The 15,674-nt window shown below is 43.7% G+C and overlaps 1 protein-coding gene across 2 annotated transcripts in view; it reads left to right on the top strand.

Annotated features, from left to right (window-relative positions):
* Positions 1-15,674, top strand: part of SLC4A4 (solute carrier family 4 member 4) — a 348,568-nt gene that overhangs the window by 42,169 nt on the left and 290,725 nt on the right. The window contains exon 1 of one of the 2 annotated variants that reach the window (XM_045284209.1): positions 15,478-15,528. The exons of the other annotated variant lie outside the window; for it this stretch is intronic. Coding sequence (XP_045140144.1) covers positions 15,507-15,528 — 22 coding nt within the window. The 5' untranslated portion in view covers positions 15,478-15,506. Of the gene's footprint in view, positions 1-15,477; positions 15,529-15,674 lie in introns of those variants that run through there. 2 annotated transcript variants of the gene reach the window in all.

The raw sequence follows: 15,674 nt of genomic DNA, 5'->3' as shown, positions 1-15,674 counted from the left end.
CAGGTCACCTGTCTCCGCCCTCACTGCAGTGCACGTCACCTGTCTCCGCCCTCACCGCAGTGCAGGGCACCTGTCTCCGCCCTCACCGCAGTGCACGTCACCTGTCTCCGTCCTCACCGCAGTGCAAGTCACCTGTCTCCGCCCTCACCGCAGTGCACGTCACCTGTCTCCGCCCACACCGCAGTGTACGTCACCTGTCTCCGCCCTCACCGCAGTGCAGGGCACCTGTCTCCACCCTAACCGCAGTGCAGGGCACCTGTCTCCGCCTGCACCGCAGTGCAGGGAACCTGTCTCCGCCCACACCGCAGGGCAGGGCACCTGTCTCCGCCCTCACCGCAGTGCAGGGAACCTGTCTCCGCCCTCACCGCAGTGCAGGGTACCTGTCTCCGCCCTCACCGCAGTGCAGGGCACCTGTCTCCAGCCTCACCGCAGTGCAGGTCACCTTTTCCCCCCCAGAGGCTTAGGGAGCATTCTTTTGAGGCACAGGCCTCAGCACTAAGCCTGCAGAGATGGACCTTCCACAAATCCCCCCTAGTTTAGCAGAGGAAGAGACCGAAGAGACTGTAGGAATTGCTACAGCGGAGCTGTATAGCTAGGAAAGGGGCTGTGGGGACCTCAAGGAGAGTGTCTGGCTTTGACTGGGAGAGTTGAAGAAGTCCTGACAGAGGACGGAGCGCTTACGTTGAGTTTGGGAAGAGCCAGATTGTCCCAAGAGGTGGGGGATGCAGTTGGGGGCGCTCATTCTATCTCTCTGCCCTTGTGTTCAGGAACGAACCTGTGCTGTGGTGAGAAAGTTGAGGGGTTTTCTGCCTATTGGAAGGAAAGAATACGGTCGCTTTCTTTCTGTACCTGGACTGATCTGCCGTTCTCCTTTGCCCAACTCTGATAGCCACTCTTCTCTCCTTTCTGATACTCAGAACCCCAGGTGCTGTTCATGACAGTAGTTTGCCCATTAAATGCCTTGGTTTCTCTTGTAAGTGGGAGTGACCATGGGACGTAGTACTGACCAAGAAGAGATAAATGTAAGTGTACTGGACAGTGCTTGGGAGGAAACGCATTCTTTTTTTTTTTTTTTTTATAAACATTTTATTAGGGGCTCATACAACTGTTATCCCAATCCATACACACATCAATTGTGTAAGGCGTATTTGTACATCATTTCTCAAAACATTTTCTCTCCATTTAAACCCCCGACATTAGGTCCTCATTTTTCCCCTCCCTCCCCGCTCCCCCCTCCCACGCATTCTTTCCTGATGCACGGGAAAGGCGGCTGACATCCGTTTTCTACAGGGTGCTTTATGACCATTTTCACTCTGTGTCTTTGTGGTTAGCTGCTGTTCAGTCGGCACGGCTCATGGCAATCCAGGCACAGAAGCATGGAATTCTACCTGCTCCCGTTCCATACCTAGGAGGGACTGGGGATCATTGTGGCACAGAGAGTCTTCTTGGCTAAGCTTCGGGAGTAGCTCCCAGGCATTTCTTTTCCAGTGTTTCTTAGCCTGGAAGCTCATTTTAACCATCCAAGCACCACGACTGACAAATGGATGGTGGTTGTATACTAGGTACCGTGTCCTATAATTCAATACAGATTCCCCACAGGGAAGGGGAGAATTCAACTGGTAAGGCACCAGAGCCCATCTGACTTATTAGAACTTCCTTATTAGCTCCATTATGGACTCTGTAAATGGGAAAAAATGCCATGTGTTTTCTCTTCCAGTCAGTAAGATGTGGCGTCTCTTTGTCATTTTCACTGGCGAGGTGTGTTTGTTACAGTGTCTGCCATATTCTCTCTCAATGCAAAGTCAAGTTATGAGACTCGATTGGAATTTCTTTGCTTGTAAGGTGACCTGGATTTCATTAATAGGAGGTTTCTAATAAAAATACTAATATCAGTTAGTACTAAGTTGATATTTATTGAACACAAGCTCTGTTCAAGCATTAGGTAAGATGCCTGAAAATATGATGTTAATTTTTCCTATTGAAAGCTTCTGAGGTTTATATTATCTCCTCTCTCTGTCTCTCTCACTGTCCTTCTCTCGACTTGTGAACCTCAAAGCTCACCATGGGGAGTGAGTCACTCAACACAGTTTCTTGGACTCTAAGCAGAGACTCGTAACAGTTGCAGTGGAGTGGGTATTAACAAGGGTAGATTAGCTTTTTTTTAACAGTGTCATGCTAGAGAGAGTGGGACTTGAAAGACATTTTATCCATCCAAATTCCAATTGTATCACCAAGATGGATGCTTCTGTTTAGTTTATAGCGTCCTGCAGAGTGGTAACGAGTTTATGAAGAGCCGTTCCTTTGCTCTCTGGAGACACTACACTGGAATCCAGAAATCACAGTTGAGAATCAAAAGCCTCATTTTATGTACTTGTAATGTTCATTTTACAATGAATTACATATACTTTTGGAGAAAGTAAATAAAACAAGCTGGAACTAAAGTAGCTAAACTTGACGAGATGAAATGGGTGAAGTGGTCAGATTTTGCTGTGGAAAGGTAGTTTCCTTTCTGAGTAAAGTAACAACATGCCTATCTTATGTTAAAAACAAATGAAAAAGGAGCCCTGGTCATGTAGTGGGTAGGCATTAGGCTGCAATCTGCATGGTTGGCAGTTGGAAATCATCATCAGCTCTGAGAGAGAAAGACTGGGTTTTCTACCTGTAAATGGTTACAGTCATGGAAACCTTCAGAGGGTTGCTCTGGGCCAGCATTGACTCGATGACAATGAATTCCCGCCCCCCACAATCTTATGTAAAAACTTGTCTACCCATCCACCCATCCACCCCTTCCACCCACACACAGCCCTCCCTTTATTTCTTTAACCCTTTCCCCCTCCTTAGCTATTTTTTCTACCTTCAGCCACTCCATGGAATGCTCTCTCTTTATTTTTTTTTATTTGTAAAAGTTTGAAATGTGGTCATTTATCTTAGTTGCTTCTTAGAGGTATGCTGTGAACATACCGTGTTAAAAAACATTAGCCAGTTCTTTGTTCTAGGAAGTCCTTAACCCTTCAGTGTGTTCATGCTAAACCGATGAAACCCCAGAAAAGTGACCCAGCACGGAGTGCTTGAGAGCATGCACCCTAAAGTTACATTAGTATGAAGAGAGACGAGATCCTTATCCATCCTTTATCCAAATATCGAGTAAAGGCATATTGTGCATCAACGACTGTGTTAGATGCTGAAATATAATGGTGAAGGCCCTTCCGATCCTTATAATCTTTTGGGAACGACCCTTACTAGTCAAATATCCATATAAAGGAATGTTACATTGCACCTGTAGTGTGTGCGATGATGGAATGGTCCATGGGGCTATACAATCTTATCATGCTTAGCAGCCGACAAAATAAATGGAGAAGGCTGACACGAAAAACCATTGTGAGGGCAAAGAAGAACGAAACACCAGAACGCGGTGGGTCTGAGTACATTTAAGACAAGCCCATCAATATCTGCTGGTAAGGGGAGGCTTCCTGCTGAGAAAAGTTTGACCTAGGAAACAATGCCATTATCTTTGACTAATATTTGAGAAGATGAAGGCACTAATTTCAAGTGCATAAGTGGGCATACAGGATGCCAAAGGCATGATAACAGCACATCTATATTTAAGGCACACAGTAAGTTAACACACCAGTATTTTACTTGCTTTCCAATAGAACTCTTTGCTTACTGACTTCCTATTTTTGCCCTCCTGCTGTTTTGTCCGTTCAACCACCTCCCATCTTCTGCCTACATGTCATTACATTCTTTTCTGCAAATATTTCTTCCTATTGTGTGAGTGTGTCAAGTAAAGCCATCATTTTGGAACCATTAGTGAATCTTAGCAGAATATATATATATTTTTTACATTGGTACCTTTTCTAGTCACACTACAGGTTTTTCTATTTTGAAGTTAAGGTCAATTCTGGAGCATGTTGACTTCTACAATTTGGAAGTGCAGAAGGCTGGAGGGCACACCTTTCTGTGTGAATGAATATTTGAGTTGTGTTGACTTTCATATTTCAGTTGTGTTGACCTTCTTTAGCTCTGACTCACATGATGTGACCAAGGGAAGGGGGATCAAATGACAGGGTCAAGAGGACACGCAACGTCAGCTCTGCTACTGCTCGCTCCATGACTTCCTTCCAGGACGACTTTACATGTGTTGCCCAAGTGTGGAATGGTGTTTTCTCCCCAAGATGTATGCCTTTGTTTTAGTTTGTTACCTTTTCTGCGAATAGCCAAAGGAAAATGATGTAGCCAGAGGAATTTTGAAATCTGTGTACTTTACACGCACTAGAATTTTTGCTCCACTGTATCTTTGAAAGTGGACCCTGGTGGCGTCGTGGGTTAAACCTTGGGCTCGGAAAGGGCAGGCCAGAGGTTGGCCGCCACCACCAACTTTGTGGATACAAGACGAAACTTTCTACTTTCCTAAAGAGTCCCGTCTCAGAGACCCACAAGGGCAATTCCCCTTTGCCCTAGGGGGTGACTTATCAGTTGGAATTGAGTCGATGGCAGTGAGCTTGCTCTTTGTTTTAGTACTTTCGAAAGCTGTGAATCAGCAGGCCTACAGGATGCCAACCAAATGCACAGAAATTTGTGTTCTCTCTTAAAAAGTTCTAGAAGGAGCTCTTTGAATCGAATGGCTTTTATGTGCAATATCTTAATTGTTTCATAACCCTTGCATAACTAGAACAAGCATCGGCTTTGCCTTTCAACATGAAAATCAGAGTTTCCCACAGGCCAAGTGCCCTGGGCAAGGTCACACCTCCTGCACTGGAGGAGTCAGGGTCAGGCCAAGGTCTTTGCCCTCCTGCTCTGGCTCTCTCCTCCGGGAGCACTCGGCCACGCAGGAAGAGCTGCGGATAGAGTGCAGTCAAGTCCGGGAGGCTCCCAGTGTTCATTTTGCAGCACTTGGCATATTCAGAATTAGCAAATTACAGCTATGAATAGTTGTTTTCCACTTGATTGGTCTAAAGTCAACCGCATCCCAGAGAAAACTGAAAGTGTGTTGCCTTGGAAATGGAGGAGCCCAGCAGTGCAATAGCTTGGACTGTATCTGTACTTCCAGCAGTTGAGTTGCGTCTTTCTGAAGGGTGTGGGTCGATTCGACACGGGCTTTCCCCCTTACTCATCAGCGCGGCCGTGACTGCTCTGTTACAGCAGTCGCTCATGTTCACAGATGTCTTGTAACAGGGGGCGGGGGCAGGCATTTGGTTTATGTTCTGAGTTGAGAATATGTAGCGGTAGCTAGCCTCCTTTCCCGTGGGTTGCTTTGCTTGCCCTTACCTAGCATGTTGTTGGTGTTAAGGAGGGCCCTGGAATTGAGTCAGACAACCTACTGTTTATGTAGCATAGAGCCTTTCGAAAGGGCCGGCCCTCCGTGATTTGGTTTGCTTCTAGCCATAATAACCATGTCGAAAATCACGTGTGAGTATTACTACTCTCTTAGTTCACAGTTGAATAAAGCAAGGTGTATAAAGCCATCGTGTGCAGTGGCTACGGCTTTGAGACTAGAGTCACAGTTGGGACCCATGACTAGTTTTTGGCGGTGGGCCAGTCACTTAACTGTCACTAGTCTCAATTTTTGTTACCGGTAAACAAAATAATGTGAAATTACTGTGCCGAAGATAGAGTTGTTGGGAAGGTGAAATGAGGCATAGTGTCTTCAAAAGGCACAGGTAAACAATACCGCTCAGTGAAGACTCACCTTAGTTACTATTAACTTCACCACAGTCACGCACTAGAAAGGGGCAGAGCTTTTTACAAGACATATCCAGCTCAGCATCTTTCCGACGTGCTGTCCTGCATCAGCTCCCAGTTTTCCCTCTTCCACAGGCAGGTAGCTGGTGCTCAGTGTGAGTGCAGGGCTTGGGCTCCTGGAATGAAAGACTCAGAGATGCCATGAGAGCATTTGAACTCCTAGAATAAGTCAGCAAATTACTCTAAAAATGGAGAAACGCCCACCTTGCCTATTATTAAGAGCTGCTAGATTCTAGCCCAAATTTAGAAATTACTTTCTTTCTGTTTAAAAAAAACTCCCCTCTTTGCATTACATTAATAGTATATGAGTACTTATGGGTGTACCAGTTGATGTGATGTATTTAATTCAGGAGCAATGTTGGGTTCCCACCGTCCAGGACCTTGCCACTCACAACCTGACATGGATCTGGGGAGAGTGAAGGGTGCAACTCATGGACTTGTTGGGGAACAAGCCATTAGCACTGTCCTCTAAACAAATCAATGTAGTTTAGAGACTGACCAACAAATTAGCATGTATTCCTTGTTCTCATAAGGATTATGTAATGCATCCTGTCGACCTTCATTTCAATCATGTTTCTTATTTTTTGGACACCTGTTGCACTCAGCTAGTGTGGCTGCTGCTTTGGGTCCCTGTTGCTGCACATCTTCTACGTGTGCCTGCAGGGGTCCTCAGCACTGCACCGCAGTCTATGTGTTGCAAACACCTGCACTGCCCCAACATTTACTTGGTCTCTAACCTTTATGTAGCACTTGATGAAGCACATTTGTGTACACAAATGGTTCTGAGAATTTTGCAGAGACTACTGTCCTGCTTCATGGGGAAAATAAAGATAAATAAAGCTTAAATGAATTGCCCAAGGACAGGGGAGAAGTAAGAGAAATAGGGTTTGAATGTTCCAAATTGGTGCTTTTTATCATACTTACTTTGGTGTGTTCCCCTGGAGCAAAGTCATCAATTTAATAGCTTAGAGTGTCCATACTGTACTCAAGACTTGCAGTATCTGGGAACATTAAACTATGGACAAAAGTGGAAGTCAAGCTAGGGAGAATACATACTACACAGAGCCTTAGGAGCAGTCTTGTTGCGCAAATTGAATTCATTTAATGGTGCTTCCTGGCAGCCAAGACAAAAAAGTGACACACACTCAGTTATCTAATTATCATCAGAGAAAGGAAAGCATGTTCAATGGAAGTGAAGGTTTCATTAGAATTGTGATCTCAAGGAGTTGATTTCCTTCAGGCTGTAGATAAGGGACAATATGAATTATTATAGATAAGGATCTCAACAAACTTTTACATCTAGGCAATAGCATAAAGGGCGTTGTGTAGGAGTGCTAACCTTTTGCTGGGTATCTGTTAGGTGTCAGGTGCTGTACTGGGAACCCTGCAGGCCTCAGTTTATTTAACCCTCATAAACATTCGTATTTAATTCCAGCAGCTACTCTTTAAAAAATGTCATTATACTCGTTTAATAGTAAGGTGAGTTGGCCTTCACATAACTAGTGCAGGGTCACATAGCTAGCCGTGAATAAACGTGCACTTGAGACTCCGACCTTGTGTGCCTCTCGAGACCACGTTCTCTTTCTTCAGTCATGCTGTGTATAATGCTTTAAGGAGTGAAGTTAACTCAGGGTAAGTGTACCCTCGCTTAGGGGTTCTGCTTTATTTAGTGATGTGTTTTATCAGGAGTACAATTAGAATTTTTATCAGTAGTACAATGAGAATATTATCACGTAAATATTACCTTTCTCATCCAGGCATTTCATAGCAAGTGGATAATTAACAAGCTCATGTTTGTGTTGCTGCTTGAGAAGGTTTTTCTAGACTGGTAAAAACTAAAAACGTATTGAATCTTACAAAAAATCATTTATTTGTCACAGTTTTATTGACATATGATGCACATATCATCTCATTCCATAGTTCAATCATATTAAAACGAGTTGTGCAATCATTACCACAATCAATCTTAGAACATTTTCTGCTTTCTTGTACTCATTGTTGTTAGCTCCCTGTTTTACCAATCCACCTCTGCCATGCCCCTAAGGAAATTCCTAATCCAGTTACTGTCGTAGAGACTGTGCTTCATCTTATCTCCTTTAGCCTTTGAAGCAGTCCAGTGAAGAAACTATCATTATTATTCTTATTTTGCAGGAAAGGAAACTGAGCCTTGCTAAACTTATATGACTCACAGAGAGTCTGATAGGTGCTAAGGGATAAGATTAAAACACATTCCCCTGGCTTTCGTGAGCAGACGTTTCACCACTTCTCTACCCGCAGGCAAGCCAGCATTTTCTTGAAAAAGAAAAATCCAAGCTGGCACCTGTATGTGCTACAACTTCTGTCAACAGAGTTGTCCATTGCAAAACATGAGTGATAAGACTTTGTAAACATTTTAAAGATGGTATTACTGATAATCTTTCAGAGTTACAGGAAAGCCTTTGAAGTACCTCAGTGGGCTTTATGGCATTAAAAAATGAAATCTCTAAGAAGATTCACAAGGGTGAATTACCTACTAGATCTAGTGATATCAAGAAGTTGAATTTTTGAGAATGTAACACAAAGCAATAATTTTAGTTTGAAATGATTAATATAGAGAATTTAATGGTATTTCTAAAAGCCATAATCAGTTATACAAGTAAGGTCACTCTCATTTTGTGATTTGAATGTTCCAAATTGGTGCTTTTTTATCATACTTACTTTGGTGTGTTCCCCTGGAGCAAAGTCATAGCCTCCATTTCCAATGACGACACAATAAGAAGAGGTACATTTTTTAAACTGTGTGCAATTCTGAGTTCTTGAAAATTATTAGCTCATTGAATCCTACCCATGATTTATTTTATCAGCTATCTCATTGTCTGATATTTCACATTTATGGCAATAGTGAGATACTACTATTTTATTTTGTACATTTATGATGCATATCTGGCAGTAACGAAGTAGCCAAGGTGTTAGGTGAGAGTAATGCTGACCCTGATGGTTACTGTATGTGTCAGCCTGCTGGGCTGTGATTCTCAGTGGTTCGCCATTATATTATGATGGCATCTGGTAGTTGTGCAATGGATGTGACTTAGCAGTTTCATAATAATGTAGTCATTCTTCATTTTGTGATATGATATAATCATCTTCCATTTTTGCATACCCTTTTCTTTTTTTTTTTACATAGTGACCTGGTCTTTGGAACCTAACCCAACATCGATCTAAAGCTCAGTGCCATCAAGTCAATTCCAACTCATGGCGGCCTTATCGAAGGTTCCCAAAGTTTTAAATCTTTCTGAGAGCAGATAGCCTCATCATTTTCTTGTGGTGTGCTTGTGGGTTTTGAACTGCTAGCCTCAAGGTTATCAGTCCAACTTTCACCGGACAGCCACTCAACAGCAATAGCACAGTAAATATTGGGCAAACTGTGTTCTGGATATATTCATGTAATTCACTCATGAAGCATTAAAGCAGACAGTTTGAGAAGGATTGAGGCTCACCAAACTGATTATATCTTAACAATTTAGGTGTCAGGAGTTAAATTCTCAAATACAGTTAGTAGCTTTGAAAGGGTTTGTGAATCTGATTAGCAAGCTGTGGTAGTCTGGGTAGACTAGAGAAACAAAATTAATAAACACTCATATTTTATAAGAGAGAGTTTTATATAAAGGGTAATTGTACATTAAGCATCCTGAGTCCTGCCCAAGCATATAAGTCTGACATTAGCCCATATGTCCAACATCAATCCACAAAATCCTCCTAAAACTCACAAAACACACGCAATGACACTGACTGCAGGAGGAAAGCTAACTCAGGGAGCATGTAAGCTTCTCAGCGTTGGCAGGGATCTCCATGCGGCTGCTATAGCACCCAGGGCTGCATCAGGGTAGATTTTCATGGCTTCTCTTCAGGAATGTCTCGCAGGAAGTAAGCCTTGCCAGCTGAAGCAGAGAACTGGCTGAGGCAGCCACACACCGGTCTGACCACCAGAGAGCAAGAGAACCAAGAACCAGAAAGGTGAGGCTCACAGAGCCATTTATCTCTCTGCCCTTCAATTAATCCCACATGTGTTTATCAGCCAGGTTGGCACAATAAACCTTAACTATCACACAAGCTTTCCAGAATTCCACCGTCACAGTCTACAATGTATTGGAGTGGTCCTACAGTGGAATAGGAAGAGAACTGGGCTTGCACTCTGAAAATGGAGTTCTGCCACCTCACAAAATAACTGCTCTGTAACCTTGCAGGAGCCCTGGTGGCATAGTGGGTTATGCCTTGGGCTGCTGACATCAAGTCCAGCGGTTCAAACCCACCAGCAACACCATGTGAGAAAGATGAAGCTATTTTCTCTGGTAGAGATGTACAGCTTTGGGAGCCTTATATAGTGCCACAATCCACTCAGTGGCATTGAGTTTTGAACCACTGTTGGGTGAGTATTGGACTGCTAACTACAGAGTCATAAAGACGGAGAGTCTTGGGAATCCACAAGGGACAGTTCTCCTCTGTCCTGTGAGGTCGCTGTGGCTCAGAGACAACTGGAAGGCAGCGAGTTTGGTGCAGCAGCATTGGGAAGTTTGGAATTTTAAGCTAACCCAACATCGATCCTGTGGAATAAAGTTCTGAATTGAGAGGGCCATCGAGGCCGCCTCTGAGTGCTTTTTCAGTTCTCCTGTTCTCTTCTTTGTTCTTTTAGGTCTTATGAAATTAGACGAATTAGTCAAAAGACAAAATGAGGCGCCAGACAAGTGTTGTTCCCAGAGAGTCACCACTAAAGCGGAGCTAAGCAAATAAACAAATAAAACGAAACCCCTAAAGTAGGTTGCTTGGGACTCTTTATTCCAAAAGGTTCACTTAGTTCCAAGTGACCCTTCATTGTCCTTCATTGATTTCTTTGGAGGAATGTCCCCAGCTCATTCACAAGCCTAGAATCTTTGGCTTCCTTCTTTGGGGAAAAAAAAAGAAATCTTTAAAATTCTTTCACTGCCACAGCTGAAGTGGCCCCAAAGAACGCAGGCCCAGGAAATGTCTTTAGTTGTGGCCCATGGCAGCACAGCCCTTCTGCGTGGCTCTCAGTTGTCACCAGAGTGAATCTATGAATGAATCAAATGAACAAGGAAGAGCAATCCAAATAACAAAAGCCATTTCCCCCCACCGCAAAGAACCTTTTTGTCTTGAGCAAAAGGTTGTTACCCTTGGAGATGTAACTTGGCACTCAGCTGTGGAAGGGTTTGCCACCTTCTTCTACAGTGCGTACTGAGAAGCCTCCCTTTCACCCGGGACTGTTCAAACTGGTCATCGTCATTCTCTATACGGCGCTGGTGATGGGGAGTGATGGGCAAATGGAGAGCACATCCCTGGCCTGACTTTCTGTCTCCTTTCAAGGTTTCACTGCAGCCAGACTGTTCTCAGAAAATTAAGCTTTTCTTTCCTTCATAGTGATACTTCAAAGTGGTGACAAATGATCTAGGTAAGCCTCTGCATTTAACAGATGAGACAACTGAGGAACAGTGAGTTGGCCAAAGGTACAAATTGTTAAAAATTTTGTTAGTTTTTTTGTTCTCTTTCTACCACACCACTTTTCCCTCCTGTACTGGGCTGTGGTTTCCTACTTCCTATATAATAAGTTGAACTGACTACAGTAACCGTCTTCCACCAGTGTTAGAACTTTTAGAAAGTGGTGGAAAGATTTTTCCATCTCTTTGAAACCATGCTTCTAAATGAGGTGGCGGGTAATGATTTACCGCTTTCAAATCCCCAAGGATGTGGCTGCCAAACTCCCCTGAAACCAAGACGCCGGAATAGCAAAGGGAAACGCGTCTGTGATGCAACCACAGTTTCCAAGAAAACTGGAGAACTAGCGAAGTCAGTGTAGGTAGGAGACCAGTCCGAGGGGAGAGCATGTGGAAATCAGTGGTGGAAGCAGCATCCTGAAAGCTTTAGATGGTCTGGAATGATTCGCTGGTGATGCAAACTGGCATGGTACACGGTTTATAATTTTATTGTTTTTCAGTTGAAAGCATTATAGATTTATAGGGATTGACTGCAGAGATAGTAAAGAGTGACTTTGTGTAACCTTTAAGCAAATAGAGTATAAAAACCAGGAAATGATAACGTGTGAATATAGCTCCATGGCATTGTGCCGTTGTAAATGCCACTACAATCAAGATACAGAACTGGTCTCTCGTCAAAAGAATCTTCTAGGTGCCACTTCTTGCTCCATGTTAAACCCTCTTGCTCCCCACTGTCGCTAACTGCTGGCGACTTCTAATCTGGTGTCCCATCTCTACACTCTTTCCATTTCAAAAATGTCTTAGAAATGAAGTCATTCAGTATGTAACTTTTTTCGATGAGACCGGGTGCATTCAAGTTGATGTGGCTTTAGACTTGGTGACTTTTTCAGATGGGCATTTCCCCTTCTACTCAGTGTAATGTTCCTCAGAGCCACCAATTTGGTGTGTGCACCAATAGTAAAAATTGAAGTTTAAAAAATCCTTTTTATTACAGAGTCATATTTCACAGTATGAATTCACCTGTTTGTTTACCTATTCACCCAATGAGGAGCTTTGTGGTTATTTCCAGGCTGGCCTATGTGCAGGATTTTGAGTACATATAAAATAAAATGGTGGGTTTTTTTGTTTTTTTTTTGCTGTCAGTGCTTTGAAGTGCAATTCTAAGTCAAATAGAATGTACATTTTAGTTTTTTAAGAATCTGCCAAATGTGGGATAAAAAATCGGGAGGAGAAAACAATTGGACCGGTGGTTCTGGGGGGACATGGGAGAGGGGAGGCAGGGAAAGGAAGTGGGTGTTAACAAACCCAGGGACAAGGGAACAACAAGTGATCTAAAATTGATGGCTAGCGGGGCATAGGATGCCTGGTAGGGCTTGATCAAGAGCAATGTAATCTAGAGGAATTACTGAAACCCTAAGGAAGGCCAAACATGATAGTGGGACAAGAGGAAAGTAAAAGGAAATAGGGGAAAGAACTAGGAGGAAATGGGCATTTATAGAGGTCTAAATACAGGCATGTACATATGCAAATATATTCATATATAACAATAGGGAAACTATGTACATATATTTATATGTTAAGTATCAAAGTATCAGACAGACATTGGGCCTCAATTCAAGTACTCCCTCAATGCAAGAACACTTTGTTCTAATAACCTGGCATTCTGCATTGCTCAGTTTCCTGACTCGATTGCTGAAGACAAAGTGGGTGCATAAGCAAATGGGGTGAAGTAGAAAGCTTTGAAAATGATGATGGCAACCAATGTACAAATGTGCTTGAAGCAATGGATGGATGGATGGATGGATGGATTGTGATAAGAGCTGTATGAGCCCCCAATAAAATGATTAAAAAAAAAAAGAATCTGCCAAATGATTTTTGAGTGGGGCTGAACCATTTTCCATTCTCACCAGCCATGTAAGAAAGATTCACTGTATTTTCATCTGTATTGGTGTTGTCACTGTTTTCAAATTTCATTGTAATATTTAGCTATTCTAAAAGGTGTATCAGAGCTGTGGTGGTGTAGTGGTGATGAGTAGGGCTGCTAACCGCAAGGTCAGCAGCTCCAAACCACCAGCCACCCGAGGGAGAAAGATGGCGCGTTCTGCTCCTGTAAAGAGTTGGATTCCGGAAACTCACAGGGCTGTTCTTCCCTGTCCCTGTGGCCACCATGGCTCAGCGTCCACTCGATGACAGTGAGTTTGAGTTGAGGATTTTTCCATATGTATGTCAAATAGGTCATCCTGATCTTAATTTGTATTTCCACAATGGCTAATGGAGGAGCTCCGGTGGCTCTGTGCATTAGGTGTTAGGCTGCTAACTTCAGGGTCCTTGGTTCAAACCCACGAGCTGCTCCATGAGAGAAAAAGGAGATTATTTGCTTCTGTAAAGATTTTAGAAACCATATGGATACCATCTAGTCTTACAAACCATGAGGCTGCTATGGGCTAGAATCAATGTGACGACTAATGATGAATACCTTTCCATGCTCTTACATGCCATTTGAACATCTTCTCCAGTGAGGTTGCTCCGGTCTTTCTCAGACATTTCCAGGTAGGATTAAATACACACACACACACACACACACACACACACACACACACACACACACACATCTTTTGAGGCTTTTAAAAAAAATCATTTTTATTGGGGGCTCATACAACGCTTATCACAATCCATACACACATCAATTGTGTAAAGCACATTTGTACATTCGTTGCCCTTATCGTTCTCAAAACATTTCCTCTCTACTTAAGCCCTTGATATCAGCTCATTTCCCCCCTCCCTTCTTGCTCCCCCTCCCTCATGAGCCCTTGATAATTTATAAACTATTATTATTTTGTCATGTCTTACACTCTCCAGTGTTTCCCATCACCCACTTTTCTGTCGTCCGTCCCCCAGGGAGGAGGTTATATGTAGATCCTCATAATCGGTTCCCCCTTTCCACCCTACCTTCCCTCCACCTGTGTATTTTCTCTCTGAGTTCGGTGCTATCCCCCGTTTGCAGCTTGTTGCTGCATCCTCACGGCTGGGTCTGTTGCAGCACACTGGGGGCACTGGGTGGAGGGTGGAGCCCACCAGCTAGCTGCTCTGCGGGAGAAAGATCATAGTTTGAGAATAGTATGGGGTACTTTGACTCCGGCTTATGGATACTAATAGATTAGAATCAACTTGATGGCAATGGGTTTGCATGGTAAAATTTTAAAAACATGAATCAACCTTAGTTTGTGAGTTTCCTTTCTTTAAAATGTCATAATTAATATTTCATGTCTAAGAAAGTTTCACCAAACTCCAAATGTTCTCTTGTGTTAACGTTAAAAGTTTTTCATCTTCTATTTAAATCTGTGGTCCATTCTTTAGAATCACTACAACGTCTATTCCTCTCTCTGATCCTTCCCCGATCCTCAGTTCTCTCTCATTATCTTCCAGACTTACTGCCATTGAGCACATCGCACTCAGAACAACCTCACAGGACAGAATAGAATCGCCCCCTGGGTTTCCAGTTTGTCAAACTTTACAGGAGTAGAAAACCCAATTGTCTCCTGCAGAGAGGCGGTGCTGTCAGACAGCTCGCTGTTGGCCAGCAGTCCAGCACATCATGCACTCTGCTGCTAGCGCTCCTAGGAGGCATTGTAGTGAAAACCTCATTTCCATTTCGCTGCCTTCTTTTTAAGAAGCCCTGTGGCAGAGTAGTGTACGCATTGGGCTGCTAACCACCAGGTCAGCTGTTCAAAACCTCCCACCTCTGTGAGAGGAGGATGAGGCTTTCTATTCTTGTAAAGGTTTACACCTCAGACAACCCCAGGGGCAGTGCTCCTCTGTCGGGGTACCGGGGGGGCTATGACTTGGAGTTGGTTCAGTGGCAGGGTGGTGTGCTGGATGCTTTTGTCCTGACAGTAAACTGACTGGTGAGTGAGCCAAACACAGAGCATCTGCGACCGCTGAAATGGGTGCTGTCACCATGAACTCACAGTGGGAGGTTTTCCTTCTTATCAGAGTCACACAGGCCACATGAGTCCTGCCTCCGTTGCTTCAGATGTTTTGGCCTTTGTGGGAAGCCCGCAGAGCCTTGGCAGGATCAAGTGTGAAGGACACGCTTCTGGTACGTGGAAGCCCATATAGCCTCATTGCCCTAATTTCCAAGGAAGGAAATGTTAGGCTGTCAGGGGAGTGGCTTTGGAGTCCGTGTTACTGCTGTATGACTCCCACGTTCTTTCCTGCAGAATCACTGCTGGAGATGGCCAAATTGTACCCATTAAGAATTTATTGCCAATTACAGACATGGGAGATCAAATCAGATTGGGTATGAGACTTTGATTATCTTTCTTCTACAAAATTTCCACTAGTTCTGCGTGCGTTATTCCGGGTCCAAGGGGACTTCCCTGCAGAGTTTAATGTAAGCCGATCCTGGCCTGTCAACGGTGCCATCCTTTCAGGGGACAAGTGCTC

This window comes from Echinops telfairi, unplaced genomic scaffold, assembly GCF_000313985.2.
Source record: "Echinops telfairi isolate 266 unplaced genomic scaffold, ASM31398v2 ScPeMD7_7468;HRSCAF=8506_0, whole genome shotgun sequence".
NCBI lineage: Eukaryota > Metazoa > Chordata > Mammalia > Afrosoricida > Tenrecidae > Echinops > Echinops telfairi.
This window is presented reverse-complemented; position numbering and strand designations above follow the sequence as displayed.